Raw genomic sequence first — 26,991 nt, forward strand, 5'->3', positions numbered from 1 at the left:
TGAGGAAGGCCTCTACAGTTTTCTTTTTCTGGACCTGTGTCCAAGGCAAGTTTTGTGATGGCCTATCACAAAATGCAGGTGGCGCTGTGGGTTAAACCACAGAGCCTAGGACTTGCTGATCAGAAGGTTGGCGGTTCGAATCCCCGTGACGGGGTGAGCTCCCGTTGCTCGATCCCAGCTCCTGCCCACCTAGCAGTGCGAAAGCACATTAAAGTGCAAATAGATGAATAGGTCCCGCTCCAGTGGGAAGGTAAACAGCATTTCCGTGCACTGCTCTGGTTCACCAGAAGCAGCTCAGTCATGCTGGCCACATGATCCGGACAAACACCGGCTCCCTTGGCCAGTAAAGCGAGATGAGCACCGCAACCCCAGAGTCGTCCGTGACTGGACCTAATGGTCAGGGGTACCTTTACCACCCAATTACAGTTATCTTAGCTGATCCAAATCCTGAGTTGGGGGATCAATAGTTCTGAAGTAACATAATGTGAAGTAACATAATTTGCTTTAAAATGATTTACATGTCATAGGACATACAAACTTAAAAGATGTTGCTCCTACACATGGATCTTCTCCTTACTCTGCTAAGTTAGGCTGAGGCACTGACTGACCCAGGAGCACACAGTGAGCGTCCTGGCATTTGAGTGGGGATTTGAATCCTGGTCTCCCAGGTCATAGTTCAACACTCTCTAGTGTACTGTTGATTGTGTATTTTTAAGAATTCACTGTAATGTTTCTTGTCAGCTGCCTTGGAAGGACTTGTAAACAGGATATAATTGTAATGAATAATAATAAATAAGAAGAGGCATAATCTCCTAAGTAAGATAAATGGAAGAAAGCTTTTTAAAACTGGTGCTTGCCTCTGCAATTTTTAAAAATACTTGGATTAATAGTATTTTTCAATAAAGAACTGGAGGCCAAATTAATCTAACAAATTAAAATGGATTAATCTAACCAATATACTCAATTAAATGTTTTAGGCCTAATGAGAATTCCTGTTTCCCAGCAAAGGCAGCTGCTGAAATCCTATGCACATTTTCAGAGGAGTAAGCCCAATTTAACACAAAGGGGCTGATTTCTGAGGAGACACGCTCTGACGACTGATGCACAGCAACTACAAATGCACCCATTTCCCCCATTTTTATTGCCAGTTACCACTTGAACAGCATAAGTACTAAAAGGAGGGTGCCTCTGAGATTGAGCAGCGTAGTGCAGGCTTGAATCCCTGCTCTGCTGTGAAACTCACTGGGCTACTTGCCAGTCGCTGCCTTTCAGCCCAACCTACCTCTCAGGGTTGTTGTGGGGATTAAATGAGGAGGTGAAAAACTATGTATACCAACTTGAACTCCTTGGAGGAAAAGGTGGGATATAAATGCATAAAATAAAAAAATAAAATTACCCCCCCCCCATCATGAGATGCTGGGTTTTCCATGCAACACACACACACAACCAACAAATACGCACGCAATTTGCTTGTTTCTTTCTTTGTTTACTTCCTAGAATCAGCTGCAGGAGGGGAAAAACCTTGCTCCAAAATAGGAGGCACCTGTCTCCGTAGCCCTGCGAAGCAGGAAGGAAGCGAAACACCCAGCAACTTTTATCCCGGCGCTGCTCTGGCTTTCCTCCTGGAGGGAGGTGGGGAAAGAGAGCGAGCGAGCGAGCGCGCCTGGCCGAGGAGGCTGGGGGATCTGCCGGGCACCTCCGGGCGCCGGAGAAGGAGCAGCCTGGCCGAGGCGCGCGCGCGGCGGGAGCAGCAGCTGAGCGCTTGTCCTGCAATCGATTGCCGAGTCTGCTGAGCGGCTCCGCGGAGCGCCCGGCGACGCGCCCGCCAGACCTCCTCGCGCTCCCGCTCCCGCTCCTCCGTCTCCTCCCTGGCGGCGCCTGGCGAGAGATGTGCGCCGGGAGGAGGTGTGCGCCTGTGCGCGCCCGAGTTCCCGGGATCGGTTTCTCGGGGTTTGACCAGCTGTCCCAGGCTAACCCTGCTCTCTGAAGATGGAGGAAGTAAAAAAAAAACCCATGCAGGATTACCCTTAGCTACAGATCCACTGCCTTAGTTTCCATAACCAACTGCGGCGCGCAAACATACGAGCGTTGCGCGCAGGAGGAGAGGAGAAAAAGAAAGGGGGAGGGGGGCTTAAAGAAGCTCATTAACAAAACAAACAAACAAGGGTGATGGAACTGATTTGCAACATGCTCTGCTGCTGAGGTAAATCTTTGTTGGGGGTGCTTAGTTTGGTTGGAAGGGGGGTGCAAGAGCAGCTCTGCAAAATCTGTGTGCAAAATGCGACCTCTGTCTTCTGTGCATCTTGTGTGTGTTTGTGTGTGTCTGTGTTTGGCAAAGGCGAGGGGAGCGGGCCGGAAAGGGGGAGGAAGGTCTGTCAGAGCAACGCGTAATAATGGAGCATCTCCGGAGCCCCGGGAGTCAAATGACTTGTTGCTGTTTTTACCCCCCCCCCCCGCAAATATTTATAATGATGCAGGAAGGCGAAGAGGACTGTATGATGATGATTTTTCAAAACATTCTTCTTCAGTGTAGATCGAGCGATTCAAGAGACCAAAAAGGAAATATCTATTAAAGCATAAATCAGGGTTTTGTTTTGTTTTTAAAAAGCAAGGAATCTGCTTTCTTGGGTGCTCAATTGATTAGTCAGTCCTGTCCCCCCCCCGCCCTCATTCTTTGAAACTGACAGGGGCTTGTCACCGTTGCAGTTTGCAACAGTCTCCCATGCAAGATGCATGCAAGGAAACCCACGATTAAAGATTTCTCTGAACGCAAACGCAGGGTTTTTATGGCATGGCACACATTGCATTTGAAAACGCAGGGCTTAAATTACTTTGACAGGTTCTGCTATGGACTCGGGAAGGAGCACAGAGAGAGAGAGAGAGAGAGAGAGAGAGAGAGAGAGAGAGAGAGATGGATGAAATTAAGATCTCTTTATTTCGCCCAGGGCCAAAAAACAGTTCTTGTGAAGCCGGCCTTGGTTTCTTGCTGCTTGGTTCCCTTTCCCTTTTAAAACTGCCTGATCCACGCCTTCCAAGCACCCCCTTTCTTTTCCTCCAAGATTCCCCCCCCCCCCCGATTCTTAAGGAACCGGTGGATCAAGTTTTCTCTCGTCTAGTTAATCGCATTGCTTGTCGCTTTGGCTGACCTCTCTCTCTCTCCTTTTTGTTCTTCATCTTTCCTGAAAGTACGTGCCATTCCAACAAGACCATCCTGGGGAAGGGGGAGGAAAGAAGGTGGGTGGGGAGGACAGAGAGGGAGAGAGAGAGACGCTCCTTTCTCCTTCCTTGTGCTTTGTTTCCCCACCGATCCATTTGCTCTGAATGTGACCTACCTGTAAGTTTTCTTCCTCTTCCCTTGAACTCTGGAGGCGGGGAGGCGAGAGGGAGGGGGAAGAAGAAGAGGAGGAGGAGAAGGGGCTGGATTATTTCAAAACGCTTCCCCATCTTGCCTATACCTCCAGTGCACCATAATCCCCTCTGTCTCTTCGCTCTTGGCAGGGAGGAGGGGTTAGAAGCTGCCACCAGAAGCCAGAAATGGTGAACAAACTTTTATTTTAATCATAGAACTTTTTCTCTCTCTCCTCCCCCACCCTGTATATTTCCTTTCCTTTCTTTCCATCTCATTGCCTGGGATAGTATCTCACCACCCCACCAAAAGCTTGTTGTTTTCAGACAACTCCCCCCCCCCCTACCGAGTGTGTTACCTGCAGGAAAGGGAAGATAAAGTAATTTTGAAGAGGCAGGAGGGCACGGCTCTTCTGCTCAAGCATTTAGAGCTCGTGTGTTATATTTATTATCATTATTATTAAAGCCATGTAGGCAAGCATCAGTTGGATGGCAGCTTCGCCTGTTGAAATGTAAGCGTTATGTATACTGAGTGTCTTAGGAATTTGATCTGCAGTTTGCAGAGTGGGGGAAGAAGGCAGAGAAAAGTGTATATCTTATTTATTTATTTAAAAAAAGAGGGGGATGAGGTGAAGGGAAGTGGTTTAGGAGACAAGAAATGAAGCTGCCTGTTTTCCAGTAAGTAATGGAGAAATTCCAGGAGCTGGGTCTAAATATACTTGGCGATCAATACAGAAATGGCTCATTGTGAATAATTTAACTGCTTGGTGTAGCAAGAGTTTTGAAACTAAAGGCAAAAGGGAGCTGGGGACTGAGAGGAAAAATTGAAACTCTTCTTTTGCCATTATTTCCACACACCCCTTCATTTTAAAGTTTCCTCTTAAAATGATATGGTGATGATGACCAACCTTTTCATTTCATTTTATTTTTAATCAAGTCTTGAGCTAGTGGGAGTCATCTAATACAGTGACTTAGGTTTCTGGAAAGTAATAGCTTGTTCTCTGCTAGTAAAGTGCTTCAAGAAACTTTTTGAGATTACTACAGTATAGAGCATGTGGTCTGAAAGTATTTTGGAAGGGGCTCCAGGGTTGGCTAGAATAGATAAGTTAGAATGAACTGGACCCTGGGTAAAATAGTTGCTGCAACTCTGCTTTTAAAAAGTATGGACTCACCTACTTGTTCTGAAGCCGAGGACACCACGGAACAACTGCGGTGCAGGAAACCTTGCGGTGCCGGCATCCCACAAGACGTTCAGCTCAGTATCCCAAAGTTCTCACTTGGCAGTTAAGCCCCCTGAGTTCAGTCAGACTTACTAGCAAGTACACTGTGGACTGAAGAATAGGAGGCTGTTTACTGATAAAGCATTGGCATCTTCGTTGAAATACACCCAACACAAACAGGACTTCTTTAGTAACAGGGAAACGGTGATTCACGTGTGTGTCTGTTTCCCTCCCACTTTCTTTCTTCTGCACAGGGTTGTTTCTGGCATTTAAAGTTTTCTACCTGCCTCAACACTTGGATGCCTGCAGGAAGATCCTAGGCAGAGACACTTGTGCTGCTCAAACACTGATTAAATTGATAACAGCAGCAGCAGGAGAAAATGGGCAAATGGCTTAGGAGCCCAGATGTTTAATAACTGACAGAGCGAGGGCAACTTTGACCGTGTACTTTTTGCCTTGCAGCACTGCACTTTGACTATGGAAGCAGAGGCTACTGATGGATACATGCCATGTAAGTATTGCTTTTATTTTCTTTCATGCCTTTTGCTGCTTAGGGGCCACAATGTTCTTTGTCTTCTTATTGAATTTATTGTTTTAAGACAGCATGGGTTGAGTGACTCTTAATACTAAATACAGTATTGGGCACTTCAGTGTAGCTGCATATATGCTTTGGATCTGTGCATTGAAGGGAAACAGGGTGGACTGTAACCTTTTCATCTTTGTACTCCATATGTTTTTAATGCTTCCCTGTGGGATGACATATTCTGCTTTTAAAATTATACATACTATGCAAAGTCAAGTAACTGAGTATGACATGAAAAGGGGTGTGCGTACAGAGTGATATCTGTCCCAGAGCAGCAGCTAATATATTTTGCCGCAGAAAATGACCCTTCCTAAGCTGTGGAAGAATCTAATCAGGCTGGGATCTGAGCTTTCAAATATAATCTCCCCTCCCCTTCGCAAGCACATGTTCTTACTTGAACACAAATGTCAATTTTCCTCTGTGAAGCTGATAGAAGGTTTTCTTCTATGGAATAGGTGACAATGAACTTTCGCCCGAAAGGGATCACTCCAATATGGCAATTGACCTCACCTCAAGCACACCCAATGGGCAGCATACCTCACCAAGTCACATGACAAGCAGTAAGTCACCTTTCATACAGCTTTTGCCTAGCAGGTTTATCAATCTTGTTCGATCTACGTAGTTTGCAAATGCAAGAAGAGAGGACAGGACAGATTTGTTGTAGTTCATGCTAATGTCTTGTCTAAATCTGAGCTTGATTGCCAGTCTCAGTTATCCCAGGATGGCGGGGGGGGGGGGGGGCCTAGTACTTTTCTGAACCAGGTCGGAAAAACCGAGGCTTTGCTAGTTTCTTTTGTGATCGAAACAGTATTTAGGCATGATTCCTAAGCAAAGGCAAAATGAAGACAAAGAGCCAAGAATATTCTAAAGCTATATTCAGTGAGCTGAATGACTGAAGGCTTGACAAACCCTATTCTCTGTGGCTGTTCTGTCTTCCTCTCACTGCCTCTGAATTGGTATTAGTTGTAATAGCTTTCTAATTGTTGAACCACTTTAAACTTTTTAACTTAGACTCTTGCTTCATACACACTATGCCTTTAAAGCCCATTGGAAGCACATTTCCCTCTGCCCTCAAAGAATTCTGGGTGCTGTAGTTTATTAAGAGCTGCTGGGAATTGTAATTCTCTGAGGGATAAACAGCAGTGCCTATAATTCTTTGAGGGAAATAATGTGTTTCAAGACTGCTTTAAGTTTGCGAACACTCCATACCTTTAGAGTATTAAATATCCACTGGATGTAATTGCATGAGATGATTTTATTTTTTTAAGGATTGTGGGTTGCTTTTGATGTTGATTGGAATGTCTTAATGGACCTCTAAAACTGAGAAACTTGAATTTACAACTTTGTTTTCCATCTGCCCACTCTTACTGTGCATTTGCTTGGGGATTCCTGCAAAGTGGATTTTTATTTTTTGCAAATAATGCTCTGCTAGGAAGGTGAAGCTTTAAGAATGAACTTGTTGCAATAATAAAGTATGATCTTCATATCACCCCTGGCTGAGAGGAAGGTGTTACACTCAGGCTTTTCTCCTGTCCTCCGGGAGGTTATGAGTAAAACACAGGTTTTATGAGCCTTTTAAACTGAGAGTTACTATGAAATATCCAATTATTATATATACGTTGCAAAAGAATACGATTGCTAGTACTCTGAACTGAACTTTATATGGTAGCTTCTCATAATTCAGACATTTAGACATTTCCAAATCTGTGGAATTGGAGTTCAGATATGCATTTTATTGAGCTATGAAACTTTACTGCTCACTTCCTTCATTTTTTTCTTTCTTTTTTATCAATGATGAGAAAGAAAACTCCTGTTTTATTATGTCAACAGGAATGCTAGCCCAAATTAGGCTGCAGTTCAGTGAACACTTACTTGGGAGTAAGCTTCACTGAACTCAGTGAGACTAGCTTCTGAGTAGGCATGCAGAAGAGAAGAGTACACTTTTAATTGTTGGGTGAAAATGAACATATTGAAATCGGGCAGTTGCTCTTTCATAGAATGTTATCATCTAAATTCAACTGTTACCCTGTGCTACCCTGTTAACCCAAACCAGCAAGTACAATGCATAATTTTGTCTAGATTAAAAATAGATGGCTGTTCCAGGATGGTGGATGGCGGGGGGGATAGAACTTTGTGCCTCTGACTTGGCCTGTGAATACAGACCCAATTCTGTAGCCAAGCAGCAGGGCTTTTGCCTGAATACAGAGGACTTGGGGTTTGAACCTCAAAGCAGTTTATTCTGAGACCTTCACTAGAATCTTCCACTGATCTTAGGTGCCCCAGCCACCTGCACCAGGGATCCCGTTGACAGTGTGGAACATGCAGAGGGCAGCACCACAGATCTTTTGAATTCCCACGTCTGCATTTTCACTACCATTGGCACCAGGGGCTCAGTTTATGCGGCAGGGGAAAGGCCAAGGGGATGGAGTTCAGGAGGGGCCATTGAAGTGGAGCATACCTGAGTTGTTGCCTCCTGTGATCAGGAGATAGAAAGGCCACCAGTTTCTAAAGCTCTGAGCATTTGTAACTTCTTCAGGTTTATCAACAGCAATTTGTATCCATGGATTGGTGTTCTGATGAAAGAAGCGTGTGAGAGTGTGTATTGGTGTGTGTCTATTGCACATGTGCACAGTATACCAGTTCTCTGTGGGAGTGGATAGCCCCAAAATGTGTGGGCAGGGCTTCCTATGTGGTTTTAATTAAATCTCCCGCCATTTATTTTATGAAAAATCTTTAGATGAGGTGATTGGTACATTGAAATACATTTTGAGTCAAGTTTTTAAGCAGCGGTGACAGAACAGTTCCTGTATATTTTGCAAAAAAATTTTTTTGTTTGAACCTATGGACTTTGTTACTTATTTTTGGTAGGACCTATGAACAGAAGAGCTTCCTTGTTGTGAGATTGTTGATCCATCTAGATCAGTCTTGTCTTCTGGCAACAGCTCTCCACATCCTCTGGCCAGGGGGTTTTCCAGCTCTGTTACCTGGAGGGTGTTGGGAATTGAACTGGGACCTCACACCTGCAGGACACGTGTTCAGTAGAAATGCAATTTCAACCAAGTTGTGACTGGGGTTCTCTGCAGGGTTTACTGTAGGTACTTTCCTTCTCCCATTGTTATTTCAATAGATCTTCTGCATTTTCTTTGGAGAAGATGTCCTGGATAGCTCAGCTGGTTAGAGTGTGGTGCTGATAACACCAAGGTTGCAGTTCGATCCCCATGTGGGACGGCTGCATATTCCTGCATTGCAGGGGGTTGGACTAGATGATCCTCAGAGCCCCTTCCAACTCTACAATTCTGTGAATCCATGTTAAAGCCAGCTAGGTGGCAGGGCTTGCGTATGCCTGTCAGATCCCTAAAAATCTGTTCCACCTGAAGCAAGGTCTCCACAGAAACCTCCAGAGAGGCCTTCAACTGGCTTCTTGGCTGCTGCTATTTTTGTTTTCTCAACTTCATATTTAGAAATGAATTGTTTGAAATTCTATCCTACTTTCTCCCAAAATATGTTTAAAACAAAATATAATGACATGTAAAACTATCAAGACACTAGAAGACAGGATGCTTGCTGAGTGCATTTTGATGCATGATACATTGATACAACAATACATTCTGATACATTGTGTTGCTGGCAGGACTGGACGATATGTGGTTTTCAATATTGTGATATATATCCAGCTAAACATAACAATGTATCGATTTATCACAATGTCTGAAATTAGGATGGAGCTATGTGGAGGCACTGGCTGCCTTCATGGTTTTTCTTGCAACAAGATTTTTGCATAACACACACACACACACACACACACACCCCATCATCATCAGGCCAAAAATTATGAAACTGAGATCATGATATGGGCTTCAAACTGGTTTTGGATTCTATATATGTATATTTGCCCAGCCCTAGTTTCTGGAATCTGGCAATAGTGGTGGGGTTAAAACTTTCTCAGACATTCATATTTGGATCATTAGGCTCACCTGGTATGGATGGGCTTATGGATTTGGGCTGTTTCCTATGCAGCATTTCATGCACCTGAAGGCAACAGAAACGTCTTTGTGCTTGTTACATTTCTGACCTGTCTTGGCAACCTAGTCCTGTGCTGAAAGGCTGTCTCATGCTGGTATGTTGCCAAACATTTTGGATTGAACGGTTGGGGTGGATTTGAATTTTGAGAGAGGTCTGGGGGCACCAGTCACAAAATGGCTGCCATGGTGGGGGTGTTGGCATAACAGTCACGATGAAGCTTTGCTCATGATCATATTTCCATATGAAAAAAGTTCTAACCTTTTGAATTTCTGCCTAGAAAATAAGTGCATCAAGGAAAGGGGAATACAGCAACTCTTGAGGAATCCAGAGATTCCTATTGGCTGGTGTCCAAACGAATCACTCATCCATCACCCCGGGAGCAGCCTGGCTTGCTTATTTCACAGAAATCACTTAGGAAGGTTCCTGCACATTTTGCTTCATGACTTTCTTTCCAGGAGGGCTGGAGACTTCCTTTGGGGGAAAAATGAAAGTTCAGAGTCCGGGAACCCTACTTGGGGTCCTGCACTAATGTGTGTGGGACTGATTGCTTAATTTTTTAACGTCAATAGAAGATTAAATGCTATATAGAGCTGTTTTTCCTTATCTAATGCCCACCCCCACCCCGAAATCAACAGTATTGATTCTGTTACTCTTCTGGGACTTGTTCCTCCAAAGAATAATAGAAGCTTTTCCACTGTGGCTTTCCTGAACAGATCAATTTAGGACTACACCCCTTGCCTCAGTCTGGCTGTATTTGTATCCAGTTGAAACAAGGAAGAAGCCCATAACAGGCAATTTTCTTGGCTTTTTTGTGTACCATAAACAGTGTGTGTACCAGACAGGAGAGAGAAACAACTGCTTTCGAAACAAGCCACTCTCACCCAACTCTAGTAAAATTACATGCTTGGGAGAGAGGGTTTTTTCCCTTCATATTTATTAGCCTGTGGCAATTTCAGGTGAGTAAGACTTGGCTAAACTACTAATGATTTCAGGTTTGCTTCCAAAAGGTTGCAGGTCAAATATTTTTGGCACATGTTGCGTAGATGTCAGTTTCATCTTTTCATTACCACATCTATAATTACATATAGCATACATAGATTATAGATGAAGCCAAGGGAGCAGTGATATTTGCAGCATGAGATTGTGTCTGCTAACTAACAATATTATATATACTGTGCAATATGTGTCTCGAGAGAAAGAGAAAAATACTGTGTATTCTTTGGTGGATGATCAATTTGAATACCATCTTGAAAGTTCTATAAGTGAGTGCTGAGAAACAAATTTAGTGAATAGGCACTTTTATCCAGCTTCAAGCCCTCTTGGCAGTGTGAGCCACTGTGATGTTGCAAAGGGGTTTTGGGGCACATTCCCTGCTTCCGAGGGGACCCAGCCATGCTCATACATGAAGATTTGGCACTCTCCTGTTCGCATGGCAGGTGTCCTAGGCAGCTGCCTAGCCTGCCGCTGTAACGGACCTCTCCTTGCCCTAGACCAGGCATAGGCAAACTCGGCCCTCCAGATGTTTTGGGACTACAACTCCCATCATCCCTAGCAGGACCAGGGATGATGAGAATTGTAGGCTCAAAACATCTGGAGGGCCGAGTTTGCCTATGCCTGCCCTAGACCCATACTGCTATCCCCAAAGTATGCCTTTTGCCCTGTACCCAAGGTGAAGGGCTGGTGAGACTGTTGCTCACCCATGTGATTTATCTATTTAAGAGAATTCTAGGCTGCCTTTTTAAATTTTTATTATTAAGATGTAGAAAGGACAACGGCAGTAGTAAGTTGCAATACAATAACTCTGAATGTACTTAAGGGGGAAAAAAACACCAGTCATTGGAATGGTGAGAATAAAGCAGCGAGGGAGTCGTAAGGCAATGAACGAAACGGAGGGACGTTGTCTTGTTAATCCGGGTCGGGTGTAGCAGGGCACGGTTTGGGCCAACCAGACAAACAAAGTCATATGTCATTGGTTGCCAAATTAAGTCCTATTTCACAGGGATAGGTGGCTTCATATGTTGCTTGCCCATAGCCTTCAAGTGGCAGCAGATTCCATCAGTTTAGCAGTCCCCTTCAGAACCTTAAGATGATGGGTCAATTTTTCAGAAGCGACTAGGAACAAAGCTTCCCAGCTGTTCATGGTAACAACAGAAACATGCTTCTGTCCCTGTGTTACTGTCAGTCTAGTTGCAACTAAAAGGAAAATACCAAAGGTAATTTTGCAGAGGGAGGTTGGTGTTAATTCCTGATAAAATTGTGAGAAGAAACAATTTGGGGTCTAGGACCAGTGAATGCTGATTCCAATTCCCTTCAGAATTTGTGCCCAGAAAGTAGCCAGAAGGAGACTGCCTTTTAAAGTAACTTCAGGAAGTGGGTGTAAGGCTGTAACACACTCCAAGTAAAGGGAGTAGGCATTATTAAAACTCTGAATGGTAGTAGTCCCTCGCTTTCTCTGCCATTCATGCATCCATTAAGACTGCCAGTGGTGCACCGTAGAAGATTCACCATATTGACTGAGCTGCTGTGCAATGCTGCTGTAACAGGAGGGCACTGTTTGTGTGATGCTTGTGTCCTGTGCCCACCACACCCCACTCCCCGCCCCCAGTTGCACCAATAAGCTATTTTTTTATTTGGGGTGATTTTGGATGCTTTTGTTTATATTCTGTGTGCTTAGTGTATGCAGCAAGCTTATGCTCTTTCAGCTTCCAAAGAGAGAAATACAAGTCACAAGCATATAGTCACTTGTCCTATTTTCCTCAGAAAGAAATCACAAATGTTGTCAAAATACTTAAAATAATTTTTTTACTGATAATTATTTTCAAGAAACATAAAGTTTATTTTTGACAGACTATATCTTAATTCGCTCTCACCAGGTAGCAGTGATGTTATCTCTGTGGTATCCAATATGGTACTTTACACGCAAGTCCACAGATAGATGTACATGTCTGGAACATCACCCTTTGAAGCAACTAAACTGGCAGGATGGTGGAGAGGAGGGTTGTGACACAGTGGCAGGTATTCCTGAATGAGACTGATCCACTGCAATCTGTGTTCCGATCAGGTTTTGGAACTGAATTAGCCATGGGCGCCTTGATGGATGACCTTCATTGGGAGAGAGACGGGGCAGTGTGACCCTGTTACTTCTGCTCAGTTGCTCTGTGGCTCTCAATACCATGGTCTCCTTTTGGACGGACTCTGTGGGATGGATGTCGGAGGCATTCATTCCATTTTGGCAACTGCAGTCTTGGTTTAAGGAGCCATTTGGTGCCTAGCTTGCATATCTGAGTTTCTAACACTGCTGTTGAGAGTGGACAGTAGGAGGTTTGGAGCAATGTTTCTTAAGCTTAGAGATGATTGTTCACCCTCCCTCATGTTGTAAATGATGACTGCATTTTATTATGGGAAAGAATGTTTTCCCAGGTCAGATTAGTTTGTGACTAGAGTAGCTTGTGACTTGTCTTGGTGATTTTGGGTCAGTTGGTGCTCTTTGCTTTGCTGTAGCAGTTATCAGATGTACCAGTTCCCCTCTTGGTGCCTTGGCCTAGTTCTCATTGAGGGGCTGAGCCTGGATCTGGGCTGTACCACTTCAAACTGCAGGTGGAGAGTCACATGACTGAATGGTCCTCCACATCAAAATCCCCAGTGCATAGAAAACTTAGTGCCCCTTAACATACTATTTTCCCATGTGCAGGGAATGTTTTGGAATGGAAGAGAGTGTAGTCATGTGAGCTTCCACCTGTCATCTAAAGTGGTACAGTCCAGACACAAGCTCTCAGCTTCAGTGGCCTCAACTAATGCCATTTCATCGGTTTTCACCTGCGGTCCTGCCTTTAAACAGACTTCATCCATTCCAACTTTGGAAAAATAATTAAATATCTAAGTCCTTTCCTGGCCATTAGTTACCGGGTAACTGCACACTAATATAACAAAGCTATTTTTATTTGGTGTGTACTGTGGGTCTTAACAGCCATGCTCCATTTTTTTCAATCTATTGCCCATCTTTCCTATTTTATTTGTCACTTTGTTTAATATTGACAACTTTAATTGGTTGTAAATGTCTGTTTGCAAACTTTAATTAGTTATAAGCTATGTTTGCATGTGTACTATGAATCCTCTATTTTATTGCAAAACACATTGGATAATGTTGATTGAAAGATTAAAATGCCAGGGTACTGTTAGATTTTGTATGAACTGTAAAATATCTATAATGGAATAAGTATTTTGCAAGGTTGTTCTGATCAATTTGGACAAAATCAATACACACACACACACGCACATATCAATCAAAATGTTTTTTCTAGAACTGAGCTGAAGTGTTCAGTTCTGATTTCTAAAAAAAAATAATGGCAAGGAAAGCAAAGGAGTGGGGGTTGGAGGACGGAAGACTGAAAAACCCCAAAACCGTTGGAGGGTGGGTGGGGGAAGATGTAGCTTAAGTCTATGTGGTGGCAGTGGTTTTAAAATTTTGTTCTTCAAATCTAGAAGCTCTGTCACCCCTTGAAGCAGCAAAACTGCAACCCGCAGCCCCGCAGAGTGACACAACACCTGGCTGTAGAATCATCCCAGTGACATTCTTTAATGGGGAAACAGAAATGATATCACAGTGCAATTGCCATGCTTCATTCACATGTAAGCCTGAGTCAAATCGTAGCTTTGCTCCTGGTAGCTGGAGCTTTGGTGGAAGGAAGCGGCTGTGATTTTTGCTCCTGGTGCCAGTGTGCTTGCTCATTCATGCTAAACCATAGTTTCGCTCACCCACACCTGCAGAGTACACAGGGCCCTGACTCCAGCTCTGCAGGTAGCCTTCACGTCCAAAGGGGAAAGGCACTTGCAATAACTGAGAACCATTCAGGCCTTGCCTCCCATCAGGCAGCACCTCTGGCAGAACTGTAGTGGTGCCTCCACTCTAAATGGTTGAAACTCAGAATAATGGGGGGAAATCATCGCAATTTAACAGCAGTTTGAAGTTTCCAGTGCAGGATTTTGAAAACAGAGAAGAGGAAATACTTGGTAGGGCGGGGGGAGGATGAAGAAGTGTGAATTAAAGTGCCATTCTGGACCACCATCTCTCTACTTTCTAACTTCTGAGAGCCAGCAGGTTGTTTTACAGATGCTACATTGCTGTGTCTGGTGGCTTTCTCCATATGACAAAAGACATGCAGGGCTCTCCACTGTTGATTTCCTTTATGCTACTTGTTTGTGGGTGTTTTGCAGGAGTGTGGCGAAAATGACCTTATTTTGCATTGTGAGTCCCTGTGCTGGAACTGCTTGCCTTTTGGAGTCAGCCGGCACATGGAACGTTTTGGAGAAGCTTCTGGGTGGTTGCTGTAATCTGGCCATTGGCTATCAACTTCCATGAGATAATCCTTACATGCTTTCCAGCAATTCTCCTGCTGAAACAAAGAATAAAGGTTTGGGGCTCCCTCTACTTTTTTTAAAAAAGAAAAATGCTGAAATTTAACATTTCTTTAAACTGAGCTCGGCCATGGTCCAAAACAGCACAGTAGCAACTGGTGGCAGGTCTCCAAGGTCTCTGTCCTTCCCAGCTGCGGCACCTGAGATCCTGCAAAACCACCTTCCGGGCTCTACCTCTGAGCTCTGAGCCTTCCCTGCCGAAGGGAATAGGTTCCATTCTTGGGTGGTGATCCTGCCAGTATGCAAAGTATACAGAGCCCTCGGAAGACTTCTATACGTGCCAGTTACGTAGTTGTTAGACCACTCTTGCTGAAGGTTACAATGAGGGTGGAGTTGAATCATTGGTTAATCTGCGGCAGAACTATTATATTCACATTAATGGCTTTTTGGGGAAGATTGCTTTGTAATAAAGCACAACCTGTCACACCCTCTCCTCCCGCATGTGTGCATAACAGTCATCCTGTCAGTTTCTCCCACACCCTCTTCAATCACCTGGAGGAATACCAGGAACCTTGCTGTTCATTCAGCTTTTTAAACAGCTTCCTTTGGCACCTTAGGCAGCCATGTTTGTTTCTCACACACCTGCCCTGAGACCAGAAGTGAGCCATGCTATGGGGGGGGGGGGAGTGCCTGAAGCAAAGAAATATAGCAAGGGTGGGGGCATTATTCGGCCCTCCTCGCCTGCAGGCACAGTGTTGTTGTGAAATGTAGCCTCTTCATTGTCTCAGCGTGTGAATAAACAGACATCAACCACCTCAAGCTTGGACTTCTTCCCAATGGGTGGCTCCTAGCTCTACCCAGTCAGTACTCTAATCGATAAGTGAATTTTCTCCAATATTTGGAGGCTTGCCCTTTAAAACTGTACAAATACTGTCCACACCAGTGGCGATGCGGCACACATTCACTATAACCCTTGTGGTTGGTGCCATTTCAGTACCTTGTTTATTTTTGGCACTCAGGTGTTCTGTGATATGTGTGTGCAGGAGAGAGACCTCTAACATTTCCTCCTCTTTTTCCAGCCTGTAAGACTTTGGTGCTTGCAAGAAACCTGCATGCTGTTGATTTTTACCAAATGGCTTTACTAAATTCATTTCCTGCCACCCCCATTGGTCTCTAAAGGGCAAGGCGTCACGTCACATTTGGTTAACATACAGTTATCTGCAGCTGCCTTCCTTGGAGAATCCTTACACCAGACATGACTCATCCAATTGGCATAGGACATGATTCCACTTAATTTGCATACTGTAATTGTACAGCATTGTTGTAAAACTTGTTTGAGACTATTTCTTCCCTCACACCATAAGTTTGTCAAATTTCATTACTGGGTGTAATGCTTGTTAAATACAGCTTACTAGTAATAGATGTGAAATTATATAGTATGCGCGCGCACACACACACACACAAATAAGTGCTTGCCTCTTTCTCACTAGGGCATGCTTTCAGGTTCTCCCATTGAGCATGCAGTCCTGATTACAGTGGGAAATCTAGTAACAATATTAAAACAGGTTTTTTTTCCTTCTTTTAAAAAAAGTTTTTATTGAACTATTTTCATGGATGACAAAACTACATATAGTATCTCTGTTTTCAGTTCATAGCGTTTTCTACAGGTCAGTTACATCTGGTGTGAGACATTAACACAGTTTTTCTTCTTAGTGCTATATCTTTGTTAGTCTCACCAGCTGCCCTGCTATATCCTGTCTTCATGTAAAAAAAGGAGGAAAGGCCTCTTAAACCATGCTGCAAACATGACTTGCTCTGTGGATAACTGTACTTCTGTTCTTTAAACATGAACTTAAAACTCCTCAGCTCATGGGAGTGGTGTTGGCTCTAGGATTTCACCGGGGGGCAGGGGAGTTCAGGCACAGTACTCTTAAGTGAGATCTAACCTGGAACAACATGAAAACAGAATTCCCATGGACTGCCTCTGTTCTTACTGCATGCTCTATGCAAGGCAGAAATAGTGATGCCTCGACCTGTCTTGAATGTCCAACCTTGCCTTCCTCTGGAGTCAGCACTGCCAGGAAGTGCGGTCTCATTGAAATCCGTAGGGCTACTTCTGAGTAGACATGCATATGATTGCACTGCACAACTGTAATTAACTGCATTTAATAAGGGTTTGCATCCTAGTAAGTATGCTATGCTTGGGATTGCAGCCTAAGTCTCATTTAAAATATTCAAAATATTGGACTTCTGAGTAGACCTAAATAGAATTGGGCTAGAAATCTACTTCTACAGAGCAGTTGTCCATCAAAGCCCTGGAAAAGGGAGAAGGCGGGGCCTCCATATAAACGATTAAAATGGCAAAAGGCCATTTATACAGTGGCAGTTGGGGTTTGCCACTTTAAAACAACAACAACATGGGTATGTACTACTGTGCTTGAATGATATCGTGAGATGCTCTCAGCTTCAAATTATTAAAAAATGAAAAGAAAAAAAGATAAAGTGCCAGCAAAATGGGGTGAACCAGTATCAAAGTGATAGTAAAGGGTAAAGGGACCCCTGACCGTTAAGTCCAGTCATGGACGACTCTGGGGTTGCGCATTCATCTCACTTTACTGGCTGAGGGAGCCGGTGTTTGTCCGCAGACAGCTTCCGGGTCATGTGGCCAGCATGACTAAGCCGCTTCTGGCGAACCAGAGCAGCGCATGGAAACGCCGTTTACCTTCCCGCCGGAGCGGTACCTATTTATCTTTGATGTGCTTTTGAACTGCTAGATTGGCAGGAGCTGGGACCGAGCAACAGGAGCTCACCCTGTTGCGGGGATTCGGACGCTGATCTTCTGATCGGCAAGCGTTAATGTGCTCCAGTTGGGTGCCCATGCCTTTCATGCAGCCAACTTTCACAGTGCATGTACAACTATACAGATGCAATGTTTGAAGTGGAATGAATGGAATGTTCCCAGTGGGAAAAACCTTATGGTCTGGTTCCTCCAGTAGAAATGCTACACTGAGAATGTCCCTCCAACCGAAGGGCTACCTAAGAAAGATACTCAGACCTCTGCAACAATCTTCCATTTACTGGGGTGGGGGGTGGAGAGATGATAAGCCATAGTTGCAAAAATAAAAATTATAGTGCAGTTGTGAAAGATGGTAATTAAGAGGGGTGTTCACCAACCACAAGATTCCGTTTAGATCCAGATTCAGCGCAAGGTGCTCTATAGGTTGCTCTGTTTGACTCATCTGCCCAAATCTGCTCCGTTTCCTCTCCCCGCCTTCACTACTGGGAAATCAAAAGACGTCTATAACTGTTTTCCTTTCAACAGAAATTGGCGAATTTGCAATCATGGTGGATAAAACCTGCCAAATTACTGGCAAATATGGCCTGGGCTTTTGTACTGGACCTTTTTAAATTCTGGTTTTTTACTTTAAAAAGGGAAAGTGTCTAAATTTCTTGTTTGGGGGCAGAACTGGATAAAATTTGCAGACATTCTGATAGCATGAATCCTGACAAATTTAAAATGGGCATCTGCAGTGGTTTACCAACCAGGGCAGCTATTATATTTGCTGGTATCTGCTTAGTTTCCCCCTTTCTGTATTGGAAAGTCAAAAAATGACTATAAGTCCCCCTTCCACACCTTTGCTTAAAGTGGATAAAATTGCATACATACTAGCGCTTGCAAAGTAGATGACTCTTGCCAAATTACAGACAAAGAGGTACAGGAGCTTTTGTGCTGGGCACCTGTAATAAGTCATCTTTTCCAAAATGAAACAGTCTCTAGCTTTTTAAATCACAGCTGTCAGCCATAATGGAGCCCTTTCACTGACCTCTCTCCACTTTGGCATCTTCCTTAAACTTAGAGAAGACACATGTTTTGCTGTTGCAAAATTCTTCCCACGCCCAGGTGCTCCTCCCCTCTCCAGATCCTGGTGTTTTCCTTAAGCTAGAGATGCAAGTTTGAGTTTCATAGAATCATAGAATCCTAGAGTTGGAAGAGACCACAAGGGCCATCGAGTCCAACCCCCTGCCAAGCAGGAAACACCATCAGAGCACTCCTGACATATGGTTGTCAAGCCTCTGCTTAAAGACCTCCAAAGAAGGAGACTCCACCACACTCCTTTGCAAACTTCTAGTAATTTTCCCTGCAACATCCAGCTTTAAAGCATAAGCTTAGAGACATAATTTCATGTACAGTGGTACTTCAGGTTACAGACTCGCTAACCCGGAAGTAGTACCTCAATTTAAGAACTTTACCTCAGGATGAAAACAGAAATTGGGCTCCGGCGGCAGCGGCAGCAGCAGCGGGAGGCCCATTTTGCTAAAGTGGTGCTTCAGGTTAAGAACAGTTTCAGGTTAAGAACGGACCTCCTGAACGAATTAAGTTCGTAACCCGAGGTACCACTGTATATTTCTCTGCAGTCCAGGTCAGGTTAGGATCTTGGATAAGGACTATGATACTGGCTCAGGACCAAGTTAGTGGTCCTGCAGCTGACGTAGAAAAATACAAGTTGTCTCAGCAGTACCTTGGGGAATCTGCCAGAGCTTTATAGCCTGGGCTAAGATAATCTAGACAGAAACTTCACTTCCTGAGTGCTGCATCTGGCTCGTAAAAGGGTTTCAACCTGTTGGGAAGGCTCCTTATACTGTTCCAGATCTCCCAAAGAATCTGTGATCCGGTTGTTGGGGTCTGGGAGCAGAGGAGTCCCTCTAGGGTTCAGGGGATGGAATATGAGCTCTGGTGCCATCAGATTGACACTGAAAGGCTGGAGGTTGGATCTATCTTATCCTTGGAGCTATTGCTGTTAAATTGACCTGGTTTATACTTTTCAGGCTGAAACATGGACCAGAACACATTTATCCTTTAGTTTTTGAACTTCTCTGAATTTTGTGATTCAGTTCTCTGCTCAAAAGCACTAGAATGCGTATTTTAGGTAACAATGCATACAAAATATGTACTTTGTAAAAATAAAATGAATAACATAATTTTTTGTGCATTAAAAAAACCACAGGCTGATGTGGAACAATATGGAACAGATGTATGAATGAGCACGTGTGAAACTAATTAAATATCTGCACTGCCTTTCTGTCCAAATGAGCCCAGTGCATCAAAAAAACCCAAGCAGTAAAACAATACAACTAAAATAAAATTTGCAAACATTGTTAAAAGATTGCTGGTCCTTGGCTACGGGCTCAGAATCCAAGAGACTGGGTGTAAAGGAAGCATCAGTAGGGAAGAAAGAGAAAAGCCAGGTTGGAATAGCTGCTCCATTACTGGCCAATGGAAAGAGGCTGGGGAGGGCCTCCCTCCGCCATGTTGGTCTTTCTGGGAGGCAAGGAGTGCAGTCTTCTGGTGGGCCTTGGTCTCCTGGACACTAGCTGAAGCCCTAAACTTTGATTTGAAGTTGGGTCACCTGATATCCTCGTGACATCAGGAGATTGGCAGGAGGGCAGGCTGCCCCCCTGTCAAAGTGGCCCATGAGGTCACTCGTTTCTGTTGAAATTTTTAATCTGAAAAACCCAAGCAATATGATCTTTCCTGTGGAGGACACAAACTTACTAGTAAATATATATATATATATATATATATATATATATCACCATATGATGTTTCTGTTTCTGCACATATTGGATTTTTCTCTCAGTGTCATGTGTCTGTTTTCATCTGGATTTAACTTTGTTTTGTAACTGAAGATATATTTAGGAATATGCAAGTAGTTGCTGCAGAATGGCTTGATGGTCACAAAATAGAACTTTGGATGGGTGTAGAACAAAGCAGAACTTCTTCATGAGGCCTTCCATAATCATAGTGCTTTCTCCTTATATGCGTCTCATTTCCCACATTTCTTCTGCTATTACTGCATCAAGACTGTCAGTTTCTGCAAAAGTTTTAATGCTGACATAAATTTGTAATCAGTCATGTACTGAGCAATTTTAAAATATACATTTTTATATTTTGTGTATTGGTTGTATAATTTATGATGCATGTGGTATCTGGGTTGCAGGGCATGTATGTTCATCCCAGTTGTGATTAGTCTGGTGTCGGGGCGTTTACATCAGATTTCCTCAGTACACCTTTGATAAGGAAGACTGCCTGCTGTGGAGATTGCCTAACTGGAATACTAATGTCAACACTGATAAATATCTACTGAACAGAATTTGTGTGGGAGTAATAATTCAGTAATAAAATAGGTCAAATTAATTTTACTGCTTAAGGGGATCTCTTACAATAACTATTTTGTAACGCTATCTTTGACAGCTTGCTCGGTGTTACAGAGTAGGTAGAGCTGGGATAATGTGATATATTTCCAGCTGTAAATGAGCTGTTATAGCAAGGTGCCTATTGGTTGATGGTTCGAATAATGTCTTTCTGCTTTTTGTAGGGTCCCAGGGGCTCTTGGTACTTTATTTCCTGCCATTTTGTAAGGAGACACAAGATATAGAAAGTCAAGTCAAGTAAAAAGTTACTGAATAATGCTGAGACTTTGAGAAAATGAGCAGTGCAGTCAATTAACAGCACAATCCAGTGGCGTAGTGTGGGGGGTGCAGGGGGGGCCGGCCGCACTGGGCGCAACATCTGGGGGTTAGGGTTAGGGGGCACAAATCCATGGGTTAGGGGGCGCAAATTACTTGCCTTGCCCTGGGTGCTGACAACCCACGCTACGCCACTGGCACAATCTAGAACATGTCCACTCAGAAATAAGTCCTACTGAGTACAGAGAGCTGAGATATGACTTTCAGAGTTAGGCAATTTCTCTCAAGGTTGAGTAACAACAGAGAAGACTCACACACTGGGGATCAGCGGAAAGAGTTTCCAGAGTGACTTGCGCCTCAGCATTGCTTTTTTTCTGGAAATTAAGCACCGCCTGGTCTATATTCTCTCTTGGAAGTCAGTACTAACCTACTTGTTTGGATCCATCATGTGCTAATCTTTAACATTTTGAGTGATTACTTGCACATATTCTGCAGTGATAAAAGAAGTAAAACAGTGAGGATAACTATTATCCTTCCTCCATTGTGCTTTAAACTTCTTCAGCATCTAATTATCTCTTTCCTGTGGACTTCTTGTTTCTGAGGTACTTAGACTTTTTTATTATTCATTCTTCTCTTCCACTTCCTTCTCCATCTGACTTGAATAGAATTTAACTTGCTAGAATTTCTGGCTCTTCCTATTTCCCCTTTGGTTGTGGAAAATTTCTTCCTTTTAAAAGTACCCCACGCCTAGCCTTCTGCCGTGGTGCAAGACTTGTGAATGTTTGCATTATTCCCATGGGATTTACAGAAGCATGCTTTGACCGTGAAGTTACATTTAGAGTTGGGGATTGTCAAGAATGTGCTATTAGAAAAAATGACTTTTGTCACACACAAAAAGCAAGCAGAAGCCACAGGTGACCTGTGTGGAAAGTGAAGGAGATGTTCTGCAAGCAAACCCCCCTGATTGCATAGGCAAACTTGCAGCCTTCACATAATTGTACTTAGGAGCGTAAAGACCACTTGTATAAGTCAAGTTCATGAGAAAGCAAAGAAATAAAACATACAAATTGTTCCAGTGCATAGTTTAGTTACTGAAGATATTTTGAACCTGCTCTTCATTGTTTTCTGATTCCAGGGCAGGTTACAACTTAAATCATGACATCAACATGCAGATAAAGTACATCATAAAGATTTCATTTCTTTACAAACCCAACCCAAAAGGGGTGTTCAGCCCCCTTCCAGCAGAAGAAGGATGAGTAGAGATCAGAGCAGTCTTATATTTCCAAGCTCTGCTCCCTCATGATTGTTCAACTATATCCCAGTGACTTCATTCTCCACTCCCCTTAGGGAGTCGAAGGGAGTGTCCTTCAAGCAAGGGAGGTTGGGGTGGCAGAGCAAATTTACCATTGCTAAAGGTGAAGCGCCAATGTCTCAATGTCATAATGGCCAATCACATATGTACTGATGTCATTAAAGGGAATGAAGCTCATGAGAATTCGGTCACAGGTTCCTGTATTGGGATCAGATATTCTCAGAAAATGTAAGCGCTTTTTAACCATCCTTGAAAAATTAACAAAAGGAGCTCCCGTTGATTGTAGCATTTTGCAAAACTGCCTCCTGTCCTGAATTTGATTCTGCACGTCAGGAAAGATACCATTTTTACATCTGAATCTTGAACTATACAATTGAACCTTGAGGGCTTTTGTTCTTGTTAATTTGAAACTGTAATCCTTGGGCCTTAGTACTGTAATAAGGACCATTAATTGTAAATGTTCTGATGATGAAGATAAACAGTCCCCATCCTGCAGCATCCACAAAAGGGGCCTTTCCTGAGGTTTTGCAGAACAGAAGCATAATAATTTATTCAGTTAAAAACTAGGTAGTGAATGGAGTTTAAATGTATAGCCCTATTGATTCAGGTGAAGGCATCTAATCTCAACATCATCTTCTCTGGACCTAAAGGGAAGCACACTTTGGTCCTATCCAAAGCTAGGGGCTTTCGTTGTTTCTCTCTCTCTCTGTGTGTGTGTGTGAGTTTGTGTGTGTGTGTGTGTGTGTGTGTGTTGTTACAGTCTATTGTAAAGCTACCTTGGGGATCATTTGATTGAAAAATGGAATATTAATCTTCTGAATGTTGTTTCCCACACTTGCCTGCCATATATTTCTTGAAAGCCCACAAGGAAAGAAGAGCAAGGCTAGAACTCAAAAGTGTTTTGTCCACCAGAAATTGGAAAACAGAGATAGACTACCTCTGAATCTGGAGGTTTCATTTAGTTACCATGTATTCACCATGAATTTGTCTATTCTCAGTACAGAACAATCTAAGCAAGTGGCCATCACCATTGTGTGTGGCAGAAAATTCCAAAAGTTAATTATGCATAGTGTGACAAACTAATTTCTTTTTCTGCCTTGAATCTCCTCCTGGTTAATTTCATTGGCTAAGCACGACTCAGTTCTGTATTAGGAGAAAAGAAGAAAAGTGCCTTTTTCTCACCTGACATAATTGGTTGACACTCCTAATTTTAATGGTTAAATGCCCTTTAAATGCCTTGATTGTATAGACCATAATTAAAATGTGTTAACTGTTATCATACATGTGTTACATTTTCCTATGCTTGCTGTCTTACATGAGAACAGTTGAGGTGAGTGAAGATACTGGAAACCAGAGTTAAAGCCTGGCTGTAACTTTTGTTCTTCTTTTTTAAGCAAAAAAACCTAGAAGCAGCTCTTGCGGTGGGTGTCACTAGATGGCAAAGACATGCTTGCCCTATTTAATGGGTAATTATGAGTTCACATAATCACCTTTCTAAAATTTTCAACCGGATACCTTCCTTATGCAACCTTCTTGCAAAGATATGTGTTTCAGCTTTTTACCTATAATAATAGCATATATTTTAGATGTGTTGCTGTAATGTGGTTGGGACAGGAGAAATAGAAACACAGCCATTTCCCGGCAGATAGTAATAAGATTTCCCCCCCTTCCCTCAGGATGCTCAGTGTGCTGAGAGAGGTTTGTAATTATTATCCCAAGATTGATGCTTTTGGCGGGAGTGTAAATTTTGTCCAGTAGTAATCCATTAAGAAATCAATAATCACCCTACTCTGAAATGCAGTTTGTTTTCCTGCTTCTGTATGAACACCAAGGGTCCCCCCCCCCTTCTTCTAAGTCAGTGTCTTGGACTTTGTCAGAGAAGTGATGAATACAAGAATGGTCAGCTGAACTTAAATAATTCTGAAACCTATTTAGTTTCTAGCTTTCAGCCTTGTATTTCTGCAGCGATTGTTCTAGAAGAGGGATGAAGAACTTGTAGCCTTCCCGTTGTGCTGGACCACAACCCTCACCATCCCAGACCACTGACCGTGGGGGCTGGGGCTAAGTTGGGACTGGCCCAACTTCGGAGGGGCCATGGATTCCCCAGCGCTGAAAGACTGGGATTGCAAGTTCTCCCTCCACTTGGGCTTCTCCCAAATCACACCCACCCCCTTCCTACTCCTTGATTTGCCACCTTGATGTCCTGCTCTAGCACAGCAAATTCCACTAGGGTTCACAGTAGCCAAGAATAATTACTGGTGCTACTGTAATTCATCAGAGATCTATTGATCAATGCAGTGCGATGAACTAGAGGCAAAATGATTTTTTTAGAGAGGTTTGAAAAATATTTTCAGATGAGCTTTTATTAAAGCATATCACATTCAGTCAATATTAAAAAAAAAAAACAAGAATAAAGCCCCCAGAGCACACCAGGTATTCTTAATTTCCAGTGTCAAGTTTGCTTTCATTTTAGCAATTACACAGTGAACTCTCTGTAAGATGCTTGCACCAGCAGCTTAGAGCTCACACCCATAATAGAAGGAATAATAATATTTGACATTTATGTAACGCATTTCAGGTGTTCAAAGTGATTTATATCTCAGTTGCACTGTTTGGAGCTTTTAAAATATTATCTGTAAGCTGCTTTGAGTCTGGGAAAAAGGTGGGATGATGATGATGATGATGATGATGAATTATATGCCCATAGAAAAAGATCTCTGTGATTCTCAAGATTGCTTTCTATAATTCCATTTGCACATTGCAGTGCTCACTCAGCAGGGAGCATGGCATGTTGCCCTATGGATAAGAGCAGAGCAAGGAATTGGGTAAAACAGAGCAGATATTGGTAAAGTAGGCCAATTTCTAAGCCATCTGTAATTTTCCCAGGATTCCTGTACTGCCACTGGTGAAGGTTTTTATACCTGTCGAGGTTTTCATGCACGACTCCCAGAGCCATTTTTTGTAGTCCTGTGGCTGTATATATCAGAACATTATTCAGTTTTCTAGATAATTTCCCATTAAACAATAGGTAACTGTTTCTTTATCTCTTGCCACTGTGCAGAGGAATGCTTGTATTGGGCAGCTAACTGGGCACTCTGAAATGAACCGAGAGATGCTTGATCTCAAACTAAAGTTCTGTCCATGCATTCATTTGGGGTAGATAGGAAGAGGGGCCAGAACGATGCCACTGATCAAACGTCCATGTGTTCAAGTTTCCATTGGCACATTTGGACTGTGATTCACACCTGTCACAATGGGGGGTATGGGTCTTTATGCATGGAGCCCCCTCTGCAAATGGCATCTTGAACACAGGCAGGTTTGAGCACAGGGCCAGCAAGAACAATCCTGATCTTCTCCCCCAACATGTTAATTTCCACATGAAATGGATGCACAGAACTCATGTGGTCTCTGATTAACAAGGAAACCCCTTGGAACAGCCCCCCATGTGTACATGTAAACAGCCTAGATGCCCAGTGGCCTCAACCTGGTGCCTTGGGCTGCAACTCCCATGACTCCTGATCGCTGGCCATGCTATGTGGGGCTCTGGAAGATGGTCCAGCCCCATCTGGAAAAGACCAGACCTGTTGCTCAGTGGTAAGGTGTCTGCTTTGCATGCAGAAGGTCCCAGGTTCAATCCTTGGCCTTTCTCAGTAGGGCTGGGAGAGACTCCTGCCTAAAGGCAGCTTCCTATGTCCCATGACCTGGATTAAAAAATGGGGGGAAAGAAATAAAACCAGCCATATGGTGGGCTTGTTCCTCCCTCCTTAAATATTCTGATTGCTCATCCCATGCACACATTCATACGTCTGCTTTGCTCTGGTTTATGCAGCGGCTAAGATTTCTGAAATATCAGTTTAGTTTTCAGCTGCTGATTAGTGTGTTCCTTTAACCAAACCAAGAATGGTTCTAAGAATGGAAACAACTAATTAAACCACCATATAATGGGGGGGGGGGGCACGTCAGCTGAAAGCTACAGATCTTAAGGGGCATCTTATTCTAGGCTACTAGTTTTAAAGACTGTTGTATCAGCATTTGCGCCTCTGTGTTTAATTCTTCATTTCCCTCCCACATCTCAAAATGCCCTTCAACAATTAATCACAAACCTACAAAATAAGCATGAAGTGAATAGCAATGGTCCTTAAACAGTCAAGGAAGTTTCGTTAGTGCCAGTCTGATTATGAAGCAGGGAGACATGATCCAGAGTTTCCCTTGTGCTTGATCCAGAAGTTGCAATCAGTGCAGGCCTTGTCAGCGTATAACGCCTGTGCTTGGAGATCTGCACCACTTGTTGATTTTCTACCAGGCTAAGTTTGAAGTGTTACTATCAGCATATAAAGCCCTTAACAACTCAGGACCAGTTTACCTATGAGGCCACTTTATCCCTTGTGTGCCCACTCTGACCACCTTGATCTGCAGAATTGGCACTACTTCAGGTGCCACATAATACCTCCTCCTCTTTGTAAGAATTTGATCATTTAGTGTGGCAGCGCCTGCATTTTGGAACTCCTTGCCTATTGAGATCAGGCAGGTGCCTTCGCTGTCCTCTTTTCAGCACCTGCTAAAAACATTCCTGTTTAGATAGACCTACCCAGATGCATAGACAGTTGAAGTAATTTTAGTATTTTAACTTTGTATGTTTTAAATCAGGGTTGTAAATTTTTTTTGGTTTTACTCTCTTATCTTTT

General features: G+C 43.2%; 1 protein-coding gene across 7 annotated transcripts in view; it reads left to right on the forward strand.

Annotated features, from left to right (window-relative positions):
* Positions 1-1,943: 1,943 nt before the first annotated feature.
* Positions 1,944-26,991, forward strand: part of IKZF2 (IKAROS family zinc finger 2) — a 99,040-nt gene continuing 73,992 nt past the window's right edge. For 3 of the 7 annotated variants that reach the window (XM_083710007.1, XM_083710011.1, XM_083710012.1), the window contains exons 1-3: positions 1,944-2,203; positions 5,028-5,076; positions 5,604-5,708. In XM_083710007.1, the coding sequence (XP_083566133.1) occupies positions 5,043-5,076; positions 5,604-5,708 (139 nt within the window). In that variant the 5' untranslated portion in view covers positions 1,944-2,203; positions 5,028-5,042. The other 4 variants (XM_083710006.1, XM_083710010.1, XM_083710009.1 and 1 more) reach the window with 3 other exon arrangements.

This window comes from Podarcis gaigeae (genome assembly GCF_964106915.1).
Source record: "Podarcis gaigeae genome assembly, chromosome: 1".
Lineage (NCBI taxonomy): Eukaryota > Metazoa > Chordata > Lepidosauria > Squamata > Lacertidae > Podarcis > Podarcis gaigeae.